This window comes from Chenopodium quinoa, unplaced genomic scaffold, assembly GCF_001683475.1.
Source record: "Chenopodium quinoa cultivar QQ74 unplaced genomic scaffold, ASM168347v1, whole genome shotgun sequence".
Classification (NCBI taxonomy): domain Eukaryota; kingdom Viridiplantae; phylum Streptophyta; class Magnoliopsida; order Caryophyllales; family Amaranthaceae; genus Chenopodium; species Chenopodium quinoa.
The window spans coordinates 84,326-108,406 of NW_018743893.1; the positions used below are offsets into that span (position 1 = coordinate 84,326).

The 24,081-nt window shown below is 41.7% G+C and overlaps 1 protein-coding gene across 3 annotated transcripts; it reads left to right on the forward strand.

Annotated features, from left to right (window-relative positions):
* Positions 1-19,673: 19,673 nt before the first annotated feature.
* On the forward strand, positions 19,674-23,883 carry LOC110686628 (E3 ubiquitin-protein ligase BOI-like). 3 transcript variants are annotated; one of them, XM_021863228.1, is made up of 5 exons: positions 19,674-20,350; positions 21,097-21,164; positions 21,265-21,368; positions 22,070-22,428; positions 23,061-23,883. In XM_021863228.1, exons 3-5 carry the CDS (start codon positions 21,269-21,271, stop codon positions 23,595-23,597), a joined length of 996 nt encoding a protein of 331 aa, XP_021718920.1. In that variant the 5' UTR covers positions 19,674-20,350; positions 21,097-21,164; positions 21,265-21,268; the 3' UTR covers positions 23,598-23,883. The 3 variants fall into 3 exon arrangements, with proteins under 3 accessions (XP_021718920.1, XP_021718917.1, XP_021718918.1); XM_021863225.1 differs by having other exon boundaries at positions 21,097-21,160; XM_021863226.1 differs by lacking the exon at positions 21,097-21,164 and having other exon boundaries at positions 19,675-20,350.
* Positions 23,884-24,081: the final 198 nt, after the last annotated feature.

A 24,081-nucleotide genomic window follows, 5' to 3' on the forward strand; every position in this document is an offset into this window, starting at 1 on the left:
AGTCTAAATTCTAGGGTTTGGGCAAAACCCTCAATGTAGTCACTAATTACTTGTTGCATGTGCTAATTTGGTTGTTGTGGGATGTTAATTAGTTGAGCTTAAGTGGTTTAATTGCTTAGTTCTTGTATATGGCCATTGCTAGAACTATTTATCCAAGCTTTCTCAACGAAGGATCGAGAGATGAACTTGAGTTAGCTCCCTTATGCTTGATTGACCCGAAATGCCATGAGAATAGGGATTACCGGTCAAGGGAATGTTTATGTCATCGTGATTATGCTTTAACACTTGTTTTATGCTATGTAACCACGAAAGTAGGTCGTATTCATGATTCAAGTAATCCCTCTAGCTTGAGAGAGTAGTTGGGTGCTTTAGATGACTTCCCCTAATTTATCCCATTAATTTACCTTGATTGTTGCATGCTAATTGTGATTTGTGATGAAGTTGAGTGGTATAACCCAAGCCCTAGATTCCTCTTAATATTGTTAACCTCCTCTTAGCTTAGTTGAATTGTGTTAGAAGAAGTTACTAAAAACCAACCCAATTTAGAATTCGTTTAGCTTATTTAAACGGTAGTACTCGGTGGTTGATTCAACGCCTCTCTTGGGTTCGACCCTTTCTTACCCTTACTATTGTTAGTGAGACCAAGATAGGAATTATTATCTTTGGTAGGCTCGACGACGGCCTATCAAACATGGACTAATGTCTTTGGAGAACAAGTCTTACTGAAGTTTGACTTCAGCTGAAAGACCAGTGTTCTTTAAAAAGACGCATATCCGAAACACAGGGCCAACTTAAGGCAATGTTTCGGATAATGGCTCTCTGGGATACAAGGCTCAGTTAAGGCAATATCCCTGAATTGTCCATGGACTCATGTCTTTGGAGAACAAGTCTTACTGAAGTTTGACTTCAGCTGAAAGACCAGTGTTCTTTAAAAAGACGAGTTTTGTCAGCAATCTGAAACCCAGTTACCCGAAGGCGAAGGTTTCAGACGAGGCTGATATAAAAAATTTTCAACTGTTGCTGTTATCCTTGATTTTCTGTCTATCTTTGAAAAATGGATACCCGAAACACAGGGCCAACTTAAGGCAATGTTTCGGATAATGGCTCTCTGGGATACAAGGCTCAGTTAAGGCAATATCCCAGAATTGTCCATGGACTCATGTCTTTGGAGAACAAGTCTTACTGAAGTTTGACTTCAGCTGAAAGACCAGTGTTCTTTAAAAAGACGAGTTTTGTCAGCAATCTGAAACCCAGTTACCCGAAGGCGAAGGTTTCAGACGAGGCTGATATAAAAAACCCTTAAAGAGTAGATAGAACAAAGAAAATTTTGAAAGGATAAAAAGTTGTAAACATTTATATAAATGGCGGCTCCAAGGCCTTTCATTAGTTCAAAATGTACTTACAAAGATTGTTCTGCCCCGAAGGGTTTACACATGGTATTTTTTCAGTACATCAGCGTTCCAGTGATTTTTCAACTCAGTTCCATCCAACTGCCGAAGTCGGTATGTCCCTGGCTGAAGCTCATCATAAATTTCATAAGGTCCTTCCCATGCAGCTGAGAGTTTCCCATGGATTCGGCCTTTCTGAACTGCAGCGGCATTCCGAAGGACAAGGTCTCCAATTTTGAGAGGCCTTGCATGGACCCTTCGGTTATAAAATTTGCTGATTCTCTGCTTATAGGCGGCCATTCTATCTCGGGCTGAGTCTCTTACTTCGTCGAGGAAATCGAGAGATTCCCTCATCAGTCGCTCATTCTCAACCGAGAAGTGGTGCACTCGAAGGCTCTCAGAGCCAATTTCCACTGGAAGGACGGCTTCGGCACCATACACCAGTTCAAAAGGTGAGTGGCCCGTTGCCTCTTTTTCAGTTGTCCGAAGGGACCAAAGGGTTCCAGGGAGCTCCTCTAGCCATTTGGACTTTTGATCTTCCACCCTCTTCTTGAGGGCATTTAAGATCTGTTTATTTGCAGCTTCGGCTTGCCCGTTACTTTGCGGGTGGCATACCGCTGAATATGCCAGTCTGATGCCGAACTGATCTGTATACCGCTTCAGCGGTAAGTTATCAAATTGCCTCCCATGATAGAAGACAAATACTCTCGGGATGCCAAAGCGAGTGATGATATTCTGCCAGATAAATTTTCTGACAGTTTGCTCTGTAATGTTCGAGGCTGCTTCGGCCTCGATCCATTTACTGAAGTAGTAGACACCAACTATCAGCCATTTTTTCTGGTACACAGCCTCTGGAAATGGTCCCAGTATATCCAATCCCCATTGGGCAAACGGGAGTGGATTAAGGATCGGCTGAAGATCCCTTGCTGGCTGATGGATAACTGGAGCGTATTTTTGACATTTTTCGCATTTTCGAACCAGCTCCTTAGCATCTGCGATCATGGTGGGCCAGTAATATCCAGCCCTCAATGCCTTGTGGGCTAAGGTTCTTCCCCCAATGTGGTTCCCACAGATGCCGAGGTGAATCTCCCGTAGGATATAATCTGCATCTGTTGGTCCCACGCATTTCAGCAATGGGGCTGAGAAGGACTTTTTCAGAAGTTCCCCCCTGAAGACAATGAACCTAGAGCTGGTTCTCTTCATCTTGGAGGCCAAAGCTTTATCCTCAGGAGTTTCCCCCCGAAGCTTGAAAGCTAGGATGGGGTCCATCCAACTAGGCTCTGGGTCAGCGCAGCACACTTCAGGTGCTTCGTCGACACTTCTCTCTCGAAGCACTTCTACATATACAGATCTGTTCATCTCGGTAAAAGATGAACTAGCAAGTTTGGAGAGTGCATCGGCTTGAGTATTCTGACCCCTTGGGATCAGCTGAACCTCAAAAGTTTTCAGCTCTGCAATGACTGATTTGATCTTGGCAAGATAAGCTATCATGAAGGGCTCTTTGGCCTTGTAGCTGCCACTGATCTGATATGCAACTAGCTGAGAGTCTGTTTTTAAGCAGACATGATCGGCTTCCAAGGAGATGCACAATTTTAGGCCGGCGATTGCTGCCTCATACTCGGCTTCATTGTTCGAGGCCTTAAAAGAAAACTTTAGTGCATACTCAAAGGATTTGCCTTCGGGAGAAGTTATCACTACCCCTGCCCCCGAACCGTTTTCGGTAGAAGATCCATCCATAAACACGGTCCAGACTTTCTTTTCACTGTCTAGCGCTTCTTGGTATGAGCATTCGGCCAAGAAATCCGCTAGAGCTTGAGCCTTAATGGCAGCCCTCGGACGGTAGCTGATGCTGAATTCGGTGAGCTCAAAAGCCCACTTGGCTAGCCTACCAGATTTTTCAACCTTGTCGAGAACTTTTTCCAACGGTTGATCAGTTAAGACCACTATCTGATGGCAATCAAAATAGGGCCTCAGCTTCTGAGCAGCCACTACTACCGCGAAAGCAACTTTCTCGAGTAGAGGATAGCGAGTCTCGGCATCCGTCAGTGTATGACTGACGAAATAGATCGGTTGCTGACTCTTACTCTCTTCCTTCAGCAATACTGCGCTGATGGTGGCTGGGCTAACGGCCACATATAGGTATAAAGTTTCTCCTTCAGCTGGGATAGCCAGCGTTGGGAGTTGAGCCAGATGCTCCCGAAGCTGTTTAAAGGCGTCTTTTTGCTCTTCCTCCCAAACGAGCTCTTTTGTTTTCGGGAGTTTCAGGGCTTTGAAGAAAGGTAACCCCTTATCCGAAGCTCTGGAAATGAACCTCGAGAGGGCTGCCATTCTTCCGGTGAGCCGCTGAACATCCCGCTTCGTTTTCGGCTCAGGAAGGTCGAGCGCCGCTTTGACTTTAGAGGGATTGGCATCAATCCCCCTTTTGCTGACCATGAACCCAAGGAATTTCCCTGACTTCACGCCGAAGACACACTTCTTCGGATTCAGCTTCATTTGATGCTTTCTCAAGGTGGCGAAAGTTTCAGCCAGGTCCTTTACATGGTCCTCTAGTTTTTTGCTTTTGACGATCGAATCGTCAACATAGACTTCCATGTTTCGGCCCTTTTGATCGGCGAAAACTTGATCCACCAGCCTTTGATAGGTTGCCCCCGCATTTTTCAATCCGAAGGGCATCATTTTGTAATTGTACACCCCAGCGTTCGTGACGAATGCTGTCTTGGCTCGATCGTCGGGGTGCATAAAGATCTGATGATACCCCGAGAATGCGTCCATGAAGCTAAGCAAGGCATGGCCACTTGTCGAATCGACTAGCTGATCGATTCTCGGCAAGGGATAGAAATCCTTTGGACAAGCCTTATTTAGGTCCGTGAAGTCAACGCTTATCCTCCAGGTACCATTGGGCTTCTGAACCATCACCACATTTGCCAGCCATTCTGGATATTGGCAAGGTTCAATGAATCCTGCCTCCAATAATTTTTTGACCTCGGCTGCGATGTCTCGGTTCTTATTGGCGGAGTAATTCCGCTTCTTTTGCTTAACTGGTCGACACGTCGGGTCAACATTAAGCTTATGGGAGATGAGGTCTGAACTTATCCCGGGCATATCAGCTGCCGAGAAAGCAAACACATCTCTGTTGTCCCGAAGGAGCTGAATAAGTTCACAACGGGTGTTCGGATCAAGGTCCATCCCAATTGCTACACATTTCTCACCGTCTCCTTCGGCCAACTCAACTGTTTCAGTCTGTTGGTCCATGTCCATTGCCGATGGACTGGACTCTGACTCTTCAGAATCTGGCCTGCTGCCAATGTCAGCAGGTGTCCCAGTCTTTTTGTTCTTCGGCTGGCTCTCTGAGTCTTGCGGCTCAGCTGAAGAGCTAGCCTTTTCCCTTTCGGGCCCTTTTTCTCTGGGCACAGATCCTTGGGCCGAGGCACTTAGGCCTTTCGGCTTTTTTGTGCTTGGCTCTCTTTCTTTCTCCTCCTCATCCTTGTCATCTGGGCGACTACTGGATGGCTTGAGGTAGTTGCACCTTCGGGCGTCCTTTTGGTTGCCCTGTATCCTTTCGGGGAAGCCGACGTTTGAGACGTAAATCATCAGCTGATGATAAGTTGAGACGACCCCTTGGATCTCGTGAATTATGGGTCTCCCCAAAATCACGTTGTACACTGAAGGAGCGTCGATGACCAAAAATTCAATCATGACGTTCCGGGCTGCCTCATCGCAACCGATGGTGACAGGAAGTGTCACCTTCCCATCTGGATAAGTTGAAGCCCCATTGAACCCGGATACCGGATAGGGTACCGGCGTAAGGTGCTTTGGCTTCGGCTTAATTTGATTGTAGGCCTTTCGGAACAGAATGTTTGCTCCACTGCCACCGTCAACAAGGACCTTACTGACGTCGTGGTTAGCCACCGTGGCGATGATCACCAACGGATCCTCGTGAGGGAACGTAATCCCCCGGCAGTCGGCGGCTGTGAACGTCATGTTCGGCACCGGCGACTGGGGAGATTGAATGTCAGCGTTGTTCACCTGGTGAGTCAAAGTTCTAAGGTGGCGCTTGTGCTCCCTCCGAGAGTATATTCCTCCCGAGATAACATTGATCGGAGGGAATTTCCCCTCCGGCTTTTTACTGTTTTTCCGGGGGAAGTCAAGGTCCTGCCGAGGGTCCTTTGTTGACCTCTCGGATTCTTTTTTCTCGCGGTGATCCGCGATGTATTTTTTCAAGTATCCCTTCCGGACCATGTCCTCTATCTGGTCCTTCAGTTGGATACACTCCTCAGTGTTGTGGCCCGAAGACTCGTGGAACTCACACCACTGATTTTTATTTTTTCGCTGATACCACTCTGGGAGTGGTCTCGGCTTTCGGTAACTCTGCTCCTCCTTCGTCACACTGTAAATTTTGGCGCGTGGAAGAGAGAGCGGAGTGTAGGACTCGTATCTGCCTGTGTATGAGGCAAATCTTTCCTTCTTTGGGTCGTTGGCCAAAGATTGCTCCGGGGCCTTTGACTTTCCCTTTGCCTTATGGCCTTGGCCTTCAGACAAGGGTATTTGCCTCTGTTTCCCTCCCCCGGATTGAGGTTGGGTTTTCGCTTTGTTCCATTCTTCGGCTCGAATGAACTTATCCGAAGCACTAAGAGCTTCCTCCAAGGTCTGCGGGGTATGCATGACCATGAAGTCTAGGAACTTTCCTGGCTGAAGGCCATTCTGCATTGCGAAAACGGCTAGCCCCTGGTCCAGCTGGGAGACGCTTGATGACTCGTTACTGAAACGGGTCAAGTAGTCTCGGAGGCTTTCGGTTTCCCCCTGTTGCAGACTCATGAGCTCTGCGGTAGTCTTCTCTCGGCGGTTTGCCGTGGAAAACTTGCTCCTGAACTTGGAAGACAGATCATCCCACCCTGTTACGGAGCCTTGCCTTACTCCCTTGGAGATCCACGCTTGCGCGACCCCCTTGAGAGTGGTTGGGAAATATTTGCACCAAGTCGCCTCGGATCTGGGGCAAAGATGCATATGAGTCTCATACGAGGCCACGTGATCCTTCGGATCCGTGGTCCCGTCATATGTGATGTGCGACGGTATTTTAACCGTGGGTACGCGCTCTTCCAGTATCCATTGCTCGAATGGTGAACTAGCGGGTAGCATAACGGCCTTGCCCTTGTTCCTGGCCGAAGGGACCGCGCTCCGCCCTCTTAGAGAGGTAGGAGTGGTTTTCGTCCCTGGCTGGGAAGTCTGGGCCTCGGCTGCAGGGAACGAGAGGCGACTACGCACGCTCGGTTCCTGGCCGCCGAGTCGGTCAAGGACGCTTCTGCGAACAGTCTCAGGTTCTCGGTGAGTAGATTCTGGCCGAGAAGCTGAGCTGCTACTCTTATGCGCTTCTGGTCTTGAGGATGAGGATCCTTTTAAAAATTGAGGGTTCTTTTTCCTCTGTTTTTCATTTTTCCAAGAATCCTCCTCTCACTCTTCCAGTTCCCGGAAGGAAGGAAGCTTCCCACCATCATGGTCTAACTTCCTCCGCTGATGCCGGGTATGCGGAGGAGTTCGATCACGAGGTGGTGGCATATTTTGTGCCCTCATCGCCTCCATGAGTACTGCCAGCGCTCTTGCCACCTCTTCCAAGCTGGGCCCCGTCAAAGGGGTCCTCGGCCGAGTGTGGGAATGAGGGCGCGCAGCCGATGGTTGGCTTTGGGACACTGAATATGTCCTATGATCGGACTCACCCCTGCTAGACCGAGAGTGGCCCGGCCTATATTGAGAGTCATGAATTACGGGAGATAGGGAATCCTCCTTGTATGATCCTCCCCCCGAGCCGGCACCCTTGGGAGAGTTCCGGTCCGGCGAGGGCGATGGTGTAGGGGTTTTAGGCTTTTCGCCCGCTCCTTGACGGAGGCTTTTGCTCTTGCGGTTCTTAGCCATTGCTGCTAAGATAATTGCAAGATGATCTTGGTTAGGTATTTGGCTTAAAGATTTTTGAAAGTCTTCCCCACAGACGGCGCCAAATTGTTTCGGGTGAAAACAATGAGACCTTGCCGAAGGTCCGCTGAAATGGAGAAGGCTGGATTCGGTCCAAGTTATGTTGGGCCGAAGGTTTCCTGCACAGTAAACACACGTAAACTAGCCTCGGGGGTGTTGCCGAGGAAGGCCCCTCCGATGCTAAAGTCATTACAATGTGTAAGAAGAAGACACTATGCAAGAGAGTTTGTTGCTTGAGGCTTTTATGGAATATATCAGAATATATGAATGAACATATGAATCTATCAATGAATCAGAATGAATCCCCCCTTGAATGTATCAATATGATGGCTTTTATACCTCATCATACATGGAGAGGTTGGGCCTTAGCCCAATTGGCTTGCTTTGTGGGCTGACCTTTGACTTTAGCACAATTGGAGAGTTGAACCTTGACCTTGGGCTTTTAATTGGATCATTTAGTGCTTAGGCCCAATTGGACTAAATTGGACCCAAACAGAAGGTATAATGAATGACATCAAAATATATATAGATACTACCAACTGTTATGCTAACAAGCTTCTCGTGATCTTATTAAGTCAACAATCACTTTTAAGTTGCCCCATTCTTTATGTTCAAACTTGCCCCACTCTAAATTCCATCAATTAACTTGGTGGATGGACTATACGTATCGTGTTGTTACATACGAAGTACTTCCTTTGTCTCCTTTTATTTACTAAGATGTACTTTTTTTCTTTTCTTTTTTTTCTTTTCTTTTTTTTTTTTTTTTTTTTTTTTTTTTTTGTCGTGTAGAGTTGATGAGAAAAAAGGTTAGTGTAATAAAGCGTGGTGAATGCGAGTGTAAAATGATAACTTGGTAGATTATTATAATTACTTAGGAAAAATTGCTATAAATAATCTCAACTTCACATATTCGTTTTAAATAATCCCAACTTTGGAGTGTATTTGCTCAAAACGGTCCCTAACCGATTACTAACCTGTTACAATAGATTAAGGTGACACGTGTCACCATGTGATTGGTTGGAACATAAAAAAAAAAAAAACTTACATAATTTTTTTTTTTAAAAAAAAGCTGCCAGCCTCCATGCTCCACCCACGAACCACCTTCGCCACCACCACTACGACGGTCGGGACCCCCTCCTCCACCTGTGACGGTCGGGACCACCTCCCCCTCGCCTGCAGCTCCTCCTACCCTGTAGAATTAGTGTAAACTTATAGCTTGCTTTCATTGATTGATCAATACGCAATATATATACAATGCCAATCCTAGGATTATCTTAACCTAGATCACTAGGAATTAGGAAACAATATAAAAGATAACTACCAAACATATATCCCACAAAATATATCCCAATTCCCCCCCCTCAAATTGAAGCATGAGTGTCATAAATGCCCAACTTGAAGAGAAGATTGTCAAACTGAGATTTCCCAAGTGCCTTTGTGAAGATGTCGGCCAATTGGGAAGAGGTAGGAACATAGGATGGAGAAATCAAGCCTTCAACAATAGCATCCCGAACAAAGTGACAGTCAATTTCAATGTGCTTGGTTCTTTCATGAAAAACCGAATTCTTTGCAATACGCAAAGCTGATTGACTATCACAAAATAACTTGATTGCCTTTGGGTGTTGCACACCCAAACTCAACAACAAGGCTTTAAGCCATTTAAGTTCACAGGTAACCGCAGCAATAGACCTATATTCTGCCTCCGCAGAAGGCGTCGATACAGTGGGTTGCTTTTTAGTCTTCCAAGAGATAAGAGAATGACCAAGAAACATCAACCATCCTGTGATAGAGCGACGAGTAAGGGGACAAGCTGCCCAATCCGAGTCACACCAACCTTGCAAGGTTAGGTCACTATCACAAGATACCCTGACCCGCACGAACGACACGGAGAGCCGCATCCTAATGTTCAGTACGAGGCTCTTGCATAAACTGAGACAAAATATGAACTGAATATGCTAAATCGGGTTTAGTAACCGCAAGATAAATCAAACGCCCAACAAGCCTACGATACACCTCCGGATCTGCAAGGTGCTCACCCATGGCACGACCAAGCTGGTGGTTTTGCTCCATTGGAAACCCACTCGGTTTTGCCCCCAATAAACCAACTTCAGAAATAATATCCAAAGCGTACTTCCGTTGGCACAAGAATAGACCTGCAGCACTATGAGCAACCTCCATGCCCAAAAAATACTTTAAAGGACCAAGGTCCTTCATTTTGAAACAATCACTGAGATAGGCCTTGAAACCAACCAGTGCAGCGGAATGATTCCCAGAAATAATAAGTTCATCAACATATACTAAGACATTAATTTGAACAGTGCCTTTAGTATAATAATCAGAGTAAGATTGTAAGAAGCCATACCTTTTCAAGGTAGCTACTAGCTTGGCAAACCAACACCTCGGAGCTTATTTCAAACCATATAAGGACTTTCTCAGACGGCATACTAATGACGGATCCGAACTCTCAAACCCGGGAGGTAATTTCATGTATACCTCCTCATCAAGGTCACCATGCAAAAAGGCATTATGAACATCCATTTGATGAAGTTCCCAATTTTTTGAGCCTACAATCGTAAGAAATGCCCTAACAGTGGTCATCTTCGCGACCGGAGCAAACGTTCACCATAATCGAGGCCTTCCTGCTGATGATTACCAAAGACGACCAAACGAGACTTGAGGCGTTCAATATCACCATTAGACAAATATTTTGTCTTATACACCCATTGACTCCCTAGCGCTCGTTTGCCGGGAGGGAGATGCTCTAATTTAAGGTCCAAGTCCCATTATCCTCCAAGGCTTTAATTTCTTGTTGCATAGATTGTCGCCAACCTTCAAGTTTCATGGCTTCTTTGAAGGATTTCAGATCATGACCACTAACAATGGCTGCCAGAAACTTGCAATAATTCACAAAAACTTGTCACAACTTATATAATGTGCTAAAGGATAAGGCGTACCTGAAGGAGGATTGGACTGTGGAGTAGAGGAGGACGGATTTTTAGCAAACACCGAGTGAGCCACATAATCACGAAGAAGAACCGAGGGAATTTTTCTCGAAGCCCACGCCCCAAGGGCTGATCCACTGCCTCTGTGCTGCTGTCGGGAGTGGGTTGGTGGTGGTGAACCTCACCCTCGCACGCGGATTGACCAGCAGAGGGAGCAGTGATCGTGAGCTCCTGGTCTACCTGCTGCTACTGTTCGGACTGGGCAGAACCAGTAGCCTCCGCAGCACCCCTGTAGGCAGCAGCTTTTTGTCGTGGGGTGCCTGTGGAGGAGGCCTCATGCTGGCATGTTGCTTAATGTTCGGTAAAATCAGCAGCACCATGAGGCGCATCACACACCACATTTTCAACATACTCATCATACTCCAAGAAATCATCATGGACATCCTTATTCAAGTCAAATTCAGAAGACTCAATATTAACGTCCTCCGGTGTAGCAAAAGGAAGCACATCCTCGATAAATTTGACATCCCGAGACACAAAAAAAAAACACACACTTTCGACACCGACTTGCAAACTTGTCTCCATTCGTTTTCTGGTTATGTGCAAAGCACAGACACCCGAAGGTACGAATGGCATCAAACATAGGGGGTTTATTAAAAAGTATTTCAAATGGAGTTTTATTTTGTAGCAATGGAGTGGGGGTATGATTAATTAGATGAGTTGCGGCAAGGACACACTCACCCCAAAAAAATATTGGTAATTTGGCTTGGAATCTCAAAGCTCTCCCAACTGACAAAATATGTTTATGTTTCTTCTTAACCCTCCCGTTCTGTTGCGGAGTGCTCACACAAGAGGTTTGAAAAATAATACCAGTAGCATCAAAAAAATCACGCAAGCAATTAAACTCCGTACCATTATCACTTTGCACAATTTTTATAGTCTGAGAGAATTGTCTTTCTATCATAGCAACAAACATCAAGAACATACGAAAAACTTCTGTTTTATCATTCATCAAATAAACCCACACAGCTTTAGAATAGTCATCAACTATAGTTAAAAAATAACGAGCTCCGCATGACGAAACATGTCTATACGGGCCCCACAAATCACAACGAATTTTTTCAAAAATTCTAGAAGCTTTATTGTCGCTTAAAGGAAAACTATCCCTATGATGCTTAGCACGCATACAGACTTCACATCCCTTATTCAAATTACCCTTGCTACTAACTGTAGGAAGCAACTTAACTACTTTTTCGGAAGGATGACCCATACGACGATGCCACAACTCCAAGTCAGACTTTGCAGCAATAGTACTCACATGATACACCGAATCCGATTTGCTAAAATAGTACAATCCGTCCCTCCTAGCTCCCGTTCCAATCAGCTCCTTCGTTTGGTCCTGTATGACACACATATAAGAATTAATTTGGACAGTACAATTAAGATCATCACTAAACTGTGAAACTGAAAGTAAGTTACAACTCAAATGAGGAACATAGAGCACCCCGGTGAAGGTGATGTTATCCGACAAACGAATAGAGTCAACCAGAGAAGCCAACACTGTTTCACCATTAGGCAACCCAACCGGACACTAAAAGCTTTTTGTGTCAAAAAGCCAAGACTTAACGCCTGTAACATGATGAGTAGCTCCTGTGTCAATAATCCAAGAGGTATCATCAAACTTACCATTCAATCGATTATCGAAAATTGTAGCATTACCCATCAATCCCGTAATCGCCTTCCATTGTTCACTTGTAAACAACCGACCCGAAGCAAAAGCACCCGAGTCATCCGAACTCGAACCACCACTCGTGACTGCATTGGCCTTCACTGGAGCACCACGACCCCGACCAGACAAAGATTGCCCCCCCCCGGCTGCCAGCAAAACTCTCCAGCCAACCATGCTTCTCATAGCAACGAAATTCCTCATGTCCACGCTTCTTACAGTGGGTACACACCTTGTCAGCCGAGCACTTCACAGTTTCATGACCCACCTTTTCACACTTCTCACACACTGGCACCTGCCGATCGGAACCACCACCACGCCCCCTCCCTGCACCACTACGTACAGCAAAACCGAGAGCAGGGGTAGGGTCCTCTTTTAGGTGAGAGAAACCTCTGACCTTCTCCTCTTGGGAAATCTACTGGTATGCCTTATTTAGGGAGGGCAGGGGATCATACAAAAGCAATGTAGAGCGTATAGGGGAATAATATTCAGAGTATGAACCAAGCAGAAATTGATGAAGACGATCTCTATCACGCCTATCCGCGTGTTGTTTCCCCACATTACAAGAGCATTGCCCACACTTGCAAGCAATGAAAGGTTCAAGACGATCAAGTTCATCCCACAAAACCGATAGTTTACTATGATATATCGCAACTGTCATACTTTTTGATTGTTCACAACGATTAATATCATATTTTAGTTGTTGAATTCTAGGGCCATTAACTAGGCAAAATCGCTCATGTAAATCATCCCACAATTTCTTAGCATCATCATAGTGAGAAAGCATAGATTTTACCTCGGGATCGATAGTGTTCATTAGCCAAGAGACTAACATACAGTGATGAATTGTAATCCAATCATCCTTCGTACACGATGGCTCGAAGGTGATGATACTTCCATCAAGAAAACCGAACTTTCGTCGAGAGCACAACGAAATTTGCACAGCATGAGACCAATCATGAAAGTTGTCTAATTTGAGACGTTGAGAGGTGATGTAATCTCCCGGCCGATCATGAGGACCAAGATAGAAGGGAGAGTTTGATGGGATTATTGGTGGAGATAGGGTGTCGCCACCGCTGGTCATCGAGTTTGACAGAAAAAAAAAAAAAATTCATCCAGCTCTTGATACCATGTAGAATTAGTGTAAACTTACAACTTGCTTTCATTAATTGATCAATACGCAATATATATACAATGCCAATCCTAGGATTATCTTAACCTAGATCACTAGGAATTAGGAAACAATATAAAAGATAACACTACTAGAAAACAGTTAATCAACGACGGAAAAAATCCGTCAGAAAACCCTGAAATTCCGTCGGAAATGCCCATTTCTAACAGAATTCCGTCGGAAAGCACCGTTGCATTACACTTTGTAGGAATTTCGTGATATTCTGTCGGAAAGGTCTATTCCGACGAATTATGTTCTGTCGGCGCCTTTGTTGACTTTCACTACTAGAAATAGGTTGTTTTCCGACGGATTTGTTCCGACGGACGTATTTTCCGTTGGAAAATTTGAATATTCCGACGGAATTTTGGTCAGTCAAAAAATTCCGTCGGATAATGTTAGTTGCGACGGATAATCCCTCAGAAATATTCCGACGGATTTTTAATCCCTCGGAATTTAATGCTTCCGACGGAATTTTCCGTCGGAAGATTTAAATTCCGAGGGAATATAATCCGTCGGAACCTAATAATTTCCTACGGTTTTTTATCCGTAGGAAAATTTCCGACGGATTTTAATTTCCGACGGAATTTTTTTTTTAAAAAAACAAAATCAAACCCTTACACTAAAACCGGACCCCTACCCCCTTCCCTTTTCATCTCTTTCTCTCTCCCAGCTGTTTTGCATCTCTTCCCCTCTTCCTCCTTTTTCTCTCTCCTCACCTCCTCTTTCACAGCAACGAGGCTTCCCTCACTCACCGGAGCTTTCACCGCAACCCATAAACGGCTTCATTCTCTAACTCACGGCTCCAGTTTTCCGACGAATATTCCGGGAACGACTGAGGTTCGGCGTCGAAACCAGGCTTGACTCGGTTTCATCACAACAACCTAAACATCAATTGTAGATCTTGAAAGTTAGGTTTGTATTTAGATGTAGTTTATTTTTATTTTTTTTTGAATAAATGTTTAGATCTAGTTAATTGTATATGTAATTGTAATGTTAATTTATAAAATTTATTAGATAATTATATATTTGTACATTTATATTAATTATTCTTGTTTAATTTTGGTTTTTTGAATTTTTTGGGTTTTTTTTGAGGTTTTTTTTCCGGTTTTAAGGGTTAATGGTGGTGGTATGCTGGTGACGTTGGTGGTGGTGGTGGGTGGGCTGTTCTGGTGGTTCAGTGGTGGTGGGTGGGTTATTCTGGTGGTTCGGTGGTGGTGGGTGGGCTGTTTTGGTGGTTCGGTGGTGGTGGGTAGGCTATTCTAGTGGTGTCGGTGGCGTGGGGGAGGTTTGGTGGGTGGGCTGTATGGGTGGGTGGTGTGGGCTGTATGGGTAGGTGGTGTGAGCTGTCTGGTCTGGGTTGGGTGGGCTGTCTGGGTCTGGGTGGGGTGGGGTGGCGTGGGGGAAGTTTGGTGGGTGATGTGGGCTGGTGGCGGGGGTAGATCTGGGTGGGGAATATGGTGTATTTTTTATTTATTTTTTTACTTTTCCGACGGAATTTTCCGTCGGAATATCCCTTTTTCGACGAAAATTCCTGTCGGAACATCTCCCCCACCAACGGAAATTTCCGTCGGAACATATCCCACTCCGACGGGAATTTCCATCGGAAACTTGCGACGGATTTTCACCTACAGTCAACAAAAGCGCCGACAGAACAAAATCCGTCGGAAATTCCGTCGGAAAGGTCTCTTTCGAAGGAATATCGAAAATTCCTACAAAAGGTCTTCCGACAATGCTTTCTAACGGAATTTCAGGGTTTTCTGACGGATTTTTTCTGTTGTTGATTGACTGTTTTCTAGTAGTGTTTAAGTGAAAATCCGTCACAAGGTTTCGACGGAAATTTCCGTCGGAGTAGGATATGTTCCGACGGAAATTTCCGTTGGTGGGGGAGATGTTCCGACGGAATTTTCCGTCGGAGGAGGTATATTTTGACGGAAATTCCGTCGGAAAAGTAAATAAAAAAAAGGCACCACAATCCCCACCCAGATCCACCCTCGCCACCAGCCCACACCACCCACCACGTCCCCAACCCTTTTTCCCACACCTAGACACCCCACCCCACCCACACCCAGACATCCCACCCCACCCCACCTAGATCCAGACACCCCACCCCACCCAGACCCAGACCCACAAAACCAAACCCAGACCCATCTCCCCACCCAGACACCCCATCCCACCCAAACCCACCAAACCAAACCCAGACCCATCTCCCCACCCAGACACCCCACCCAGACCCACCAAACCCAACCCAGAACCACCAAATAATCCACCAAACCTCCCCCACGCCACCCACACCACAACAACCCCACCCCATAACCACCGACACCACCAGAATAGCCCACCCCACCACCATCGACACCACCACACCACCACCATTAACCCTAAAAAACCAGAAAAAACCCCAAAAAATTCAAAAAACCAAAATTAAACAAGGAAAATTAATAGAAATGTATAAATATATAATTGTCTAATAAATTTTATAAATTAACATTACAATTACATATACAATTAATTAGATCTAAACGTTTATTCAAAAAAAAAAAAACTAGATCTAAACACAAACCTAAATTACAAGATCTACAATTGATGTTTAGGTTGTTGTTGATGAAACCGAGTCAAGCCTCGTTTCGACGCCGAACCTCAGTCGTCCCCAGAAAATTCGTCGGAAAATTGGAGCCATTTATGGGTGTTAAAGCTTCGGTGAGTGAGGGAAGCCGTTAATGGGTTGCGGTGAAAGATAAGGTGAGGAGAGAGGAGGAGAGGAGAGAGAAAGAGGAGGAGGAGAGGAAGAGAGGAGAGAGAAAGAGAAATGAATAGGAAGAGATGCAAAAGGGGCGGGGAGAGAGAAAGAGAAATGAAAAGGGAAGGGGGTAGGGGGTCCGGTTTTAGTTTAAGGGTTTATTTTTTTTTCTTTTCTTTTTTAAATAAATTTCCTTCGGAAAAGGCCTAAATTCCGTTGGAAATTTCCGACAGATTTAAAACCGTGGGAAATTAATAGGTTCCGACGGATTATTTTCCCTCGGAATTTAAATGTTCCGACGGAATTTTCCGAGGGAATATTCCGTCGGAAGCAGTAAATTCCGAGGGATTTTCCGTCGCAACTTATATTTTCCGACGGATTTTTTTTGACAGGCCAAAATTCCGTCGGAATATTTGAATTTTCCAACGGAATTTAAGTCCGTCGAAACAAATCCGTCGGAAAACGGCCTATTTCTAGTAGTGCAATTACCAAAAATATATCCCACAGAATATATCCCAATATAACCCCTGTCAGCTCCCCTTCCCCAAAAACCACCAAACTCGCCCACCCGAAAACCCACGGAAAACCTAAAAATGACCTCCTGCCGCAAAAAAAAACCCCAAATGGCTAGGGTTCTGGTGGTGGGGAAAGGGTCGTTTGGGGTTGGGCGCGACGGTTTGGGGTGGGGGGGAACTTGGGCTGGCTGTGGGAGAAGGTTGGCCGTGGGGGTTGCCATGGGTTGGGGATGATGTGTTTTTATTTAATTTTTTTTAGTTTATTTTATTTTAGTTTATTTTATTTTCAGCTAATCATACAGTGACACATGTTACAAAAATAAATTATTTTTTTTATCTTTTTAATCGGTTACCGATCACTCGGTACTGTTTTGAGCGGATGACCCCCAGAATTGGGATTATTTAAAGCAAATACGCGAAAGTTAAGATTATTTTTATAATATTTCTAATTATAATTATACAAGACTTAATTTTATTTTTATAAAAGAGTGATCCAAAGAAAATGCGACATTTTTAAAGGGGGGTGGATGGGGTGCTTTTATGCGTGTAGGGCATCAAATTTGTTAGGTCAAAAACTAAAAATTCCAGCCTTGTGCTGCCACCCACAATATGAGAAAAATGAAGCAAAGACCTGTTAGCAGTTAGGTGAAATTTCCGAGTACAACCAATTTATTCCAAAAATTAAATAGAATTCCTTAAACATATACAAGCAAATTCAAGCTAGACGTAAGATAAATATGGAGTAAAACGTATATGTATTGTACAACATATATATGAGCACACGATTGTAACAATATCGACTTTCAAAACATATTTTGTTTTTTACTCTAAACTATTACGATATGCGAAGTAACTGAATAATTATTACGAGTATATGCATAGATATCATATTATTTCTTTCCAATTCAAGTACCAATGGTTAAATGTATAACATTGATAATTGATGATGAAAATATCTTGATAAGGCACATCAACTCATTGCGTAAGTGGTGTTGTGTGTATGCATATTCATGCAACAAGCAAAACTGGCTCAATCACTTAGTGAGAGACTTGCTTTAGATCCTAAGATCCCTCAACTCCATTTGTTTTTGTTCTTATTAAGAGTTGAGAGAGGAACAAATGAAAGCATTGAAGAATGACAAGAATCCTCATTTTATATAAAAAGGAATTTGAAAAAAAAAAGGTTTGATTTCAAATATTAAAAAGATAAATTTGAATTTGATACAATTTAAGATAGTAGAAAACATAAATAATTAGAATTTTATTTCAAAAATAAAATACTAGTAGTATTTAAAACAAACTAAGGTTATTTCTATTATATTCAAAAAAATAAAATTAGTAGAAAAATTGATTGAAATAGTAAATACGACAAGAAAAAAAACCAACAACAGATAGAGTATCATTTTTATGATGACTTTATTGTACGCCTATTTTATTTAAGAGTTTGTGATCTTCTTTTTGACTTATTTTATTATATGTTAATGCATTCAGATTGTTTTCCCCATGATGTTGTAATTGATATTGTTTCCAAATCTGTGAAGATTTTGTTCACATTATACATCCATTAGGCCATTATTATTTTGACTATGGCCTTTCTAACAATATCAATGGGCAACTACATGGATTTTGTATAGATAATTTTTGGGTTGCTTTGCTATCAAAATCAAAGATAAATCCTACAAAATTGAGTAAAAATAATAGGATGGTGTCTCTAAAAAAAATAATAATAGTAGAATGGTGAGCACAAAGGGAAATTATTTAATCTCTACTGACTTTTAAAAAAAATTAATAATTTATGTTTGAAAATATTCTTATATCTTTCAAAAAAAAAAAAAAAATCCTTATAAAAATCATCTCAATGTGTATTTTTTTATATGTGAACTTTCTATTAAAAAATTATTCTTATTACTTATTCTTAGTACTTACAAAGTACAAAGTATATATACTTGTTAATATCAGAATAAATTAGAAAAATTTAGACCACATTAGATCAGATTTTCTGAAGTACGTTGGCTTATTGTCATATTTCTTTAATTTACATTTGTAAAAATTATGAAAATTGAAAAATGCACATTGAGACGAATCAATGAGACCTCCCTTGATAATTTTATTTTTTCTTATACATTGAGGTCAAAGTTTAATTAAATTAGACAATCTGAGTAAATCAAATAAGGAAAGTTCTAAATTTCTAACTAGACCAAATTATAAATTAAAAAAGGGAAATTCTCTTTGATAACACTATACTTTTAAGTTTTCTTAGAGGTGAATTGCAAAAAAACTTATTATCTTTGGTATATTAAGCTAACTATAACATTAATGACTAATTTTAACTAAATATTTAACTATAGTTAGGTTTTTTTTTTTTATTTTATTTTTTACATTTAAATGATTTTAAAAATAATTTTAAAACTAATTTCTTTTTTTTTTTTTTAAAAAAAAAATCACCCCTTCCCCGACTATCATCCCACCACGCCGGCGCCCACTCCCCTGCCCCAACCCACGCCGGTGCCCAATCACCTCCCTCGCCGGCGCGCCAGCCTCCCCAGTCCGCCGCACCTATCCCCTGTCCCTGAAACCCACTTCCCTTCCCCTCGAAAACCCTAGGAACCACCCACGAAATCCCGCAGCCGCCCAATCCTCCACCATCAAAAACCCTAATCGACCCTTCCCCACCTTCGAAACCGATTGGTTTTTAGAACCATGGCCTTCGTCCTGAAGCACCGCCTTTGATTTTCGTCGTTGAAATCGATTGATTTCGTTCTGATTTTCGCTAGTGGTTTGGGTCGTGGGTTTGGGTTCGATCTGGCGGAAGAGAGGGAGGTTGCAGTTGCGTGGAAGGAGGAGAAAGAGAGGAGGATTGTGGTTGCGGTGCCCGGTGGGAGGAAAGTGCTCGGTCAGAGGAGGGATAGGAAAGGTCGTGGGCGGTGGTTTTGGCTTTTGGGGTTCCGCGTTGGTGGTGGTCTGGGCAGAGGAGAGATTGGTTTTTTTTCTTTTTCTTAAATAATTTAATTATTAAAAAGTAAAAGAAATTAACCATGGTTAGTGAGTTTATATTAAAATAGCTATTCTCTTTGATAATAAAAAATTCGAGTTTGTCAAAGATAATAAGTTTATTTTGCAATTCACCGTTGAGAAAACTTAAAAATATAGAATTATCAAAGAAAATTTCCCATTGAAAAATTCAGATTATACCACCTTTTTATTTTTTGAGGAAAGATTCGACCACCTTAAATTAAATGAAGAAAATATAACCTAAAGCCAATTAAGATCAAGATTTTATCAAAACTACAAAAGCGTTTATTATGACAATTAAATTGAGACGGTGGGACCATAGGAGTATAGGACACCCATCATGTCTAAACGTTTCTCCATAACAGTTAATTTCTCAGTAGACAACAAAAAAAAAAAAAAAAAAAAAACGGATAGTAACTGAAAAAATAGGAAAAATGAAAAGAAAGTTGCACAAATAAATATTTTCAAGCAGAGAGAAAAAAGAAGAGAGAGAATTAGATATGGAGCGAATTTGCTTATTCTCCCTTTCCTCCCGTACTGTGTGTTGTACAACTCGGATTTTCAGTTTTTTTTTTTTTTTTTTTTTTTTTTTTTTTTTTTGCACAATCAAAGCCCACTTCCCTCTTCCCTCAACTTTTGCTGCTACATTCTGCTACTGCAGACGACAGTTTTTATTTATAATCTATTTATTTATTTATTTGTTCATAAATTTGTTTAACGTTTTGTTCTCTCTTTTTCCCCTGAAATCCTCCCTAAAAATCCAAATGATTCTTTCTCACCCTCCCTAATTTCTCTCTCTTCCGTACTTCCTCTCCCTTAATACTTTAAACTACTCCTTACCCACTTCTTAAATCATCCAATTTCATCATCATTTGGTTCTTTTTTTCATTTCAAGGTGAACTTTTTCTTCCTTTTTTCTGGGTTTGTAATGAAATTATTGGTTTTGTTTGTGTTTTTTTGATGAAATTATCTTGTGGGGTTGTTTTGTTTTGATGTTTTTTTTAATGGGTATCTTCTGTTTTCCTGTTTTTTCTCCTTAATCTGATTATGGTTTGATTAATATGATTGTTGGACCTTAAATTATTGGTTTATAATGTTTTGCTTTGATTTCATCTTATAGTGTTAAGAAATCCTGCAAATTTCGGAAGGAAATTTGTAATTTCATGAATATCATCAACTTTAGCATAAGTTTGATTAAGCTTGATATCTTTGAGAATTGTGAGAATGCTTGTGATAAGGGTAATCCTACTTTTTTCTATATTTCTTGAGGTGTTTATTTTCCTGGATTCTTAGTTTGTTTACTGGTCTTTTTGGTTGATTGGCTTTTTGTTGAACTTAATGAAGTTGTTCATATTTACATTGTTTCATATGATACGTAGTTTTTGTGATGTATTCATGATATAATGCTTTACTCATTTCATATTCTTAGTTTGTTTACTGGTCTTTTTGGTTGATTGGCTTTTTTGTTGACCTTAATGAAGTTGTTCGTATTTACATTGTTTCATATGATACTTAGTTTTTATTTTGTACTCATGATATATGCTATGCTTTACTCATTTCACGGTGCTTGATTATAAGCACAATCAAAAGGTAGTGTGCAAACGGGTCTCACCGTTTCGAACTGTGTTTCTTTGATGGAAGGGGTGATGTGGAGGCTGAGAGTTGTTTGACCGGTTCTGTTTTGGGTATTGCGGCACATGAATTTGCAAGTAGCTCTTTCTCTTTCATTTGATGTAATGTGCTTGGAATATATTATAAAATGTCCTTAATAATTGAGTTTTAATACTAGTTTGGATGGATTTCCTGCAGGAGCATGTTTGGAGCTAATGATACTAATCCTATGCTTCCTATTCATATGGAGAGTGTCAGGATGCCATACAATGCCAATGTAGTGCCGTCAATGCAATTGGATGGTTAGTTCCGTTTGCTGATTTCTGTTTGCCTGAATGCTTGTTGGTATTCTTTATAATCGGATTTCTAATATTACTTGTTTAGTTAGACTCCTGATATGATCATATGAGTGGTGAAGCGGTTGGTATTTATGTCTTATTCGTCTATTGAAGATTTGCTTCCTGTTGGTGTTTATGTAGGGAGTTGGTTAAGGAGATAGTGGTTTTCGGTAGTTTGCATACTGCCGTTGGGTTAATGCTTTATTTTGATGTGATTTTCTTCCTCTATGCTTGTGTATTGGGAGTCAGTGATTGAGTGTTGAGTTAGTTGTTTTTGTCAGTTTGGTTACTTTGGTTGGGGTGTTGGATAATGCTTGACAAGTAACCTCAAAATCACAATTGTCTTGTTGTTGATTGACAAGTAACCTCTGAAGCACAATTATCTTGTTGGTTGATTGACAAGATTTTCACAATTGATTGTCTGTTTGCCCCTGCCTCATAGTTCAGTATAAGAACAAGTGGTTTCCAGTGTGGTTTTGCTAAGGTTGATGTAGTTGGTTGGAAGACTTGCAACAGCTTTTCATGGTTTTCATCAGTGTCATTTACATTTCACTGTCCTGCTTTAAATTTGACTTGCAGTTTTATGAATAATCCCGTTCTTGTTCTTTTGGTTGTTGCAATTTTGGGATTAACACCAGAATGTGTTGCATTGATCTATATGGCAGCTCTCTTTGGCTGTAATGATATAATGAACATGGCTGGGGACAAGAACTTATCCTTTGTGAATCCACCTGAGAAATTAGGAAGGGGTACACCAGTATTCAGCCAGCAGCATAAGCTTCCTGTGACATCGTATGACAATTTTTGCCAGAATGAAGCAGGGCAAGCCAGGAATATGTTGAAGCAAATCCCTGTCTCCACTGGGCTCAAGCTTTCATATGGAGAAGAGGAGCACAATTCTTCCATCACATCTGCTGGTGAAGGTGTAGTTGTTAATCTTTCATCGATGCTGTCACATAATGACAATCTGCAAACAGAGTTTGTGTGGCAGAGTGATGAATTTGATCAGTATATCAGGATCCAGGTGCATTTTGCTAATTTTGTGTTTATTTAGTGGTTGCCACGTAACATCCCCCCCCCCCCCCCCCCCCTCACACACACACACACACACACACACACACACACACACACACCCTCCTCCAGAATAAAACTGTCACATAATCAACTTGCTTGTTATTATATTTAGCTGAACATAATGTATATGTCTATTGAGTAATATTGATTGCTGCTTATTAAAGTCAGAGTGGATGGTATACACCATTTTTGTCTGGTTAAACAAATTTACTCCCATTGGATAGTCATATGTAGTTATTCAAGCTATGTGCTTCTTTGATTGGATAGTGTTACACAATCAATATCAAATGGAAATAATTGATCAGATTTATTGTGTTATTATTGATTGCACAAGTAGTATCAGATGAAAACAGTTGTTTTCATAAGTTTTGGCGCTTTAGAAACACACATGTATAATTTTTTCGTCAGGCCATTATTTGTTCAAATAATCTGAGTCTTAGCTTTAAGTTTCTAACTGTTTGCCATATTGAAAATCACATATAAGTTGGTTTGTACTTCAGGTCAGAAGTTATCAGGAACTTGTGTGCTAATTTCTATGTTTATGAATGCATTTTATTATGCCTAATCTGCCATTTAAAACAGGAGGAAAACATTAAGAAGGGCATTGCAGAACTGAAGCATCGGCACACAGTTTCTTTATTGAATGCTCTTGAGAAAGAAGTCAGTCACAAAATACATGAGAAAGATGTTGAGATAGAGAACTTGAACCAGAGAAACAAGGAGTTGATGGAGAAAATTAGGCAGGTAGCTTTGGAAGCTCAGTCGTGGCACTTGAGAGCAAAGCAAAACGAGTCTCTTGTAAATGTCTTAAGGAACAACATCAATCAAGTCGTTCTACAAGGCACTACCTTGTTGAAGGAAGGTTGTGATGAGAATATGGCAGATGACACTGTTTCTTGCTGTAATCAGAATCTTCAAGATCCATCAGCCAACCATCAAAACCATCTCCCCTCAGTGAAAGAGCTGGTGCATTGCAAAGCATGCAAAAGTAAGGAGGTTTCTTTTTTGTTGTTGCCTTGCCGGCACTTGTGCCTTTGTACAGATTGTGATGTTTTCATTGACATTTGTCCTGTTTGTCGAGTGAAGAAAGCAGGAAGCTTGCAAGTATACATGTCTTGAAACTGAAAAATTAGACCTGATGAATTTGTTGATTAACCAAGTTATATATCAAAAATTCTTGTAGGATTTTTTTTCCTTACTGTCTTCTCATGTTGCGTTATGGCGGCCTAAAGTCTTAGTCTAGACCTTCATTTTGAGTGATTTCTGTTGTGCATAAGCAATGAGGAAATACTTCTTGGTGGTATCATCTTGTACAAGGATGTATCAAGTATTTTTTAAGTACAAATACATACATAGTTGTATTGTATTACTCATAAATGAGTGTCTGATTTGGTTCTAACCATAATTTCTTGCTAGTTGAGAGAAATGGGAAAAGGTCTGTTAAGCTGAATTGGGAAGATTGAAGTGCTTTTAAGCTACTTGTGTGATGTTTCATATTCATGTCAATTGACATTGTCAAGTTAGTATTGAGAAATAGATTTGCCCTTAATACAAAAAATTTAATTCCCAACAAATATGAGACAAATAACAATAGATTATTTTG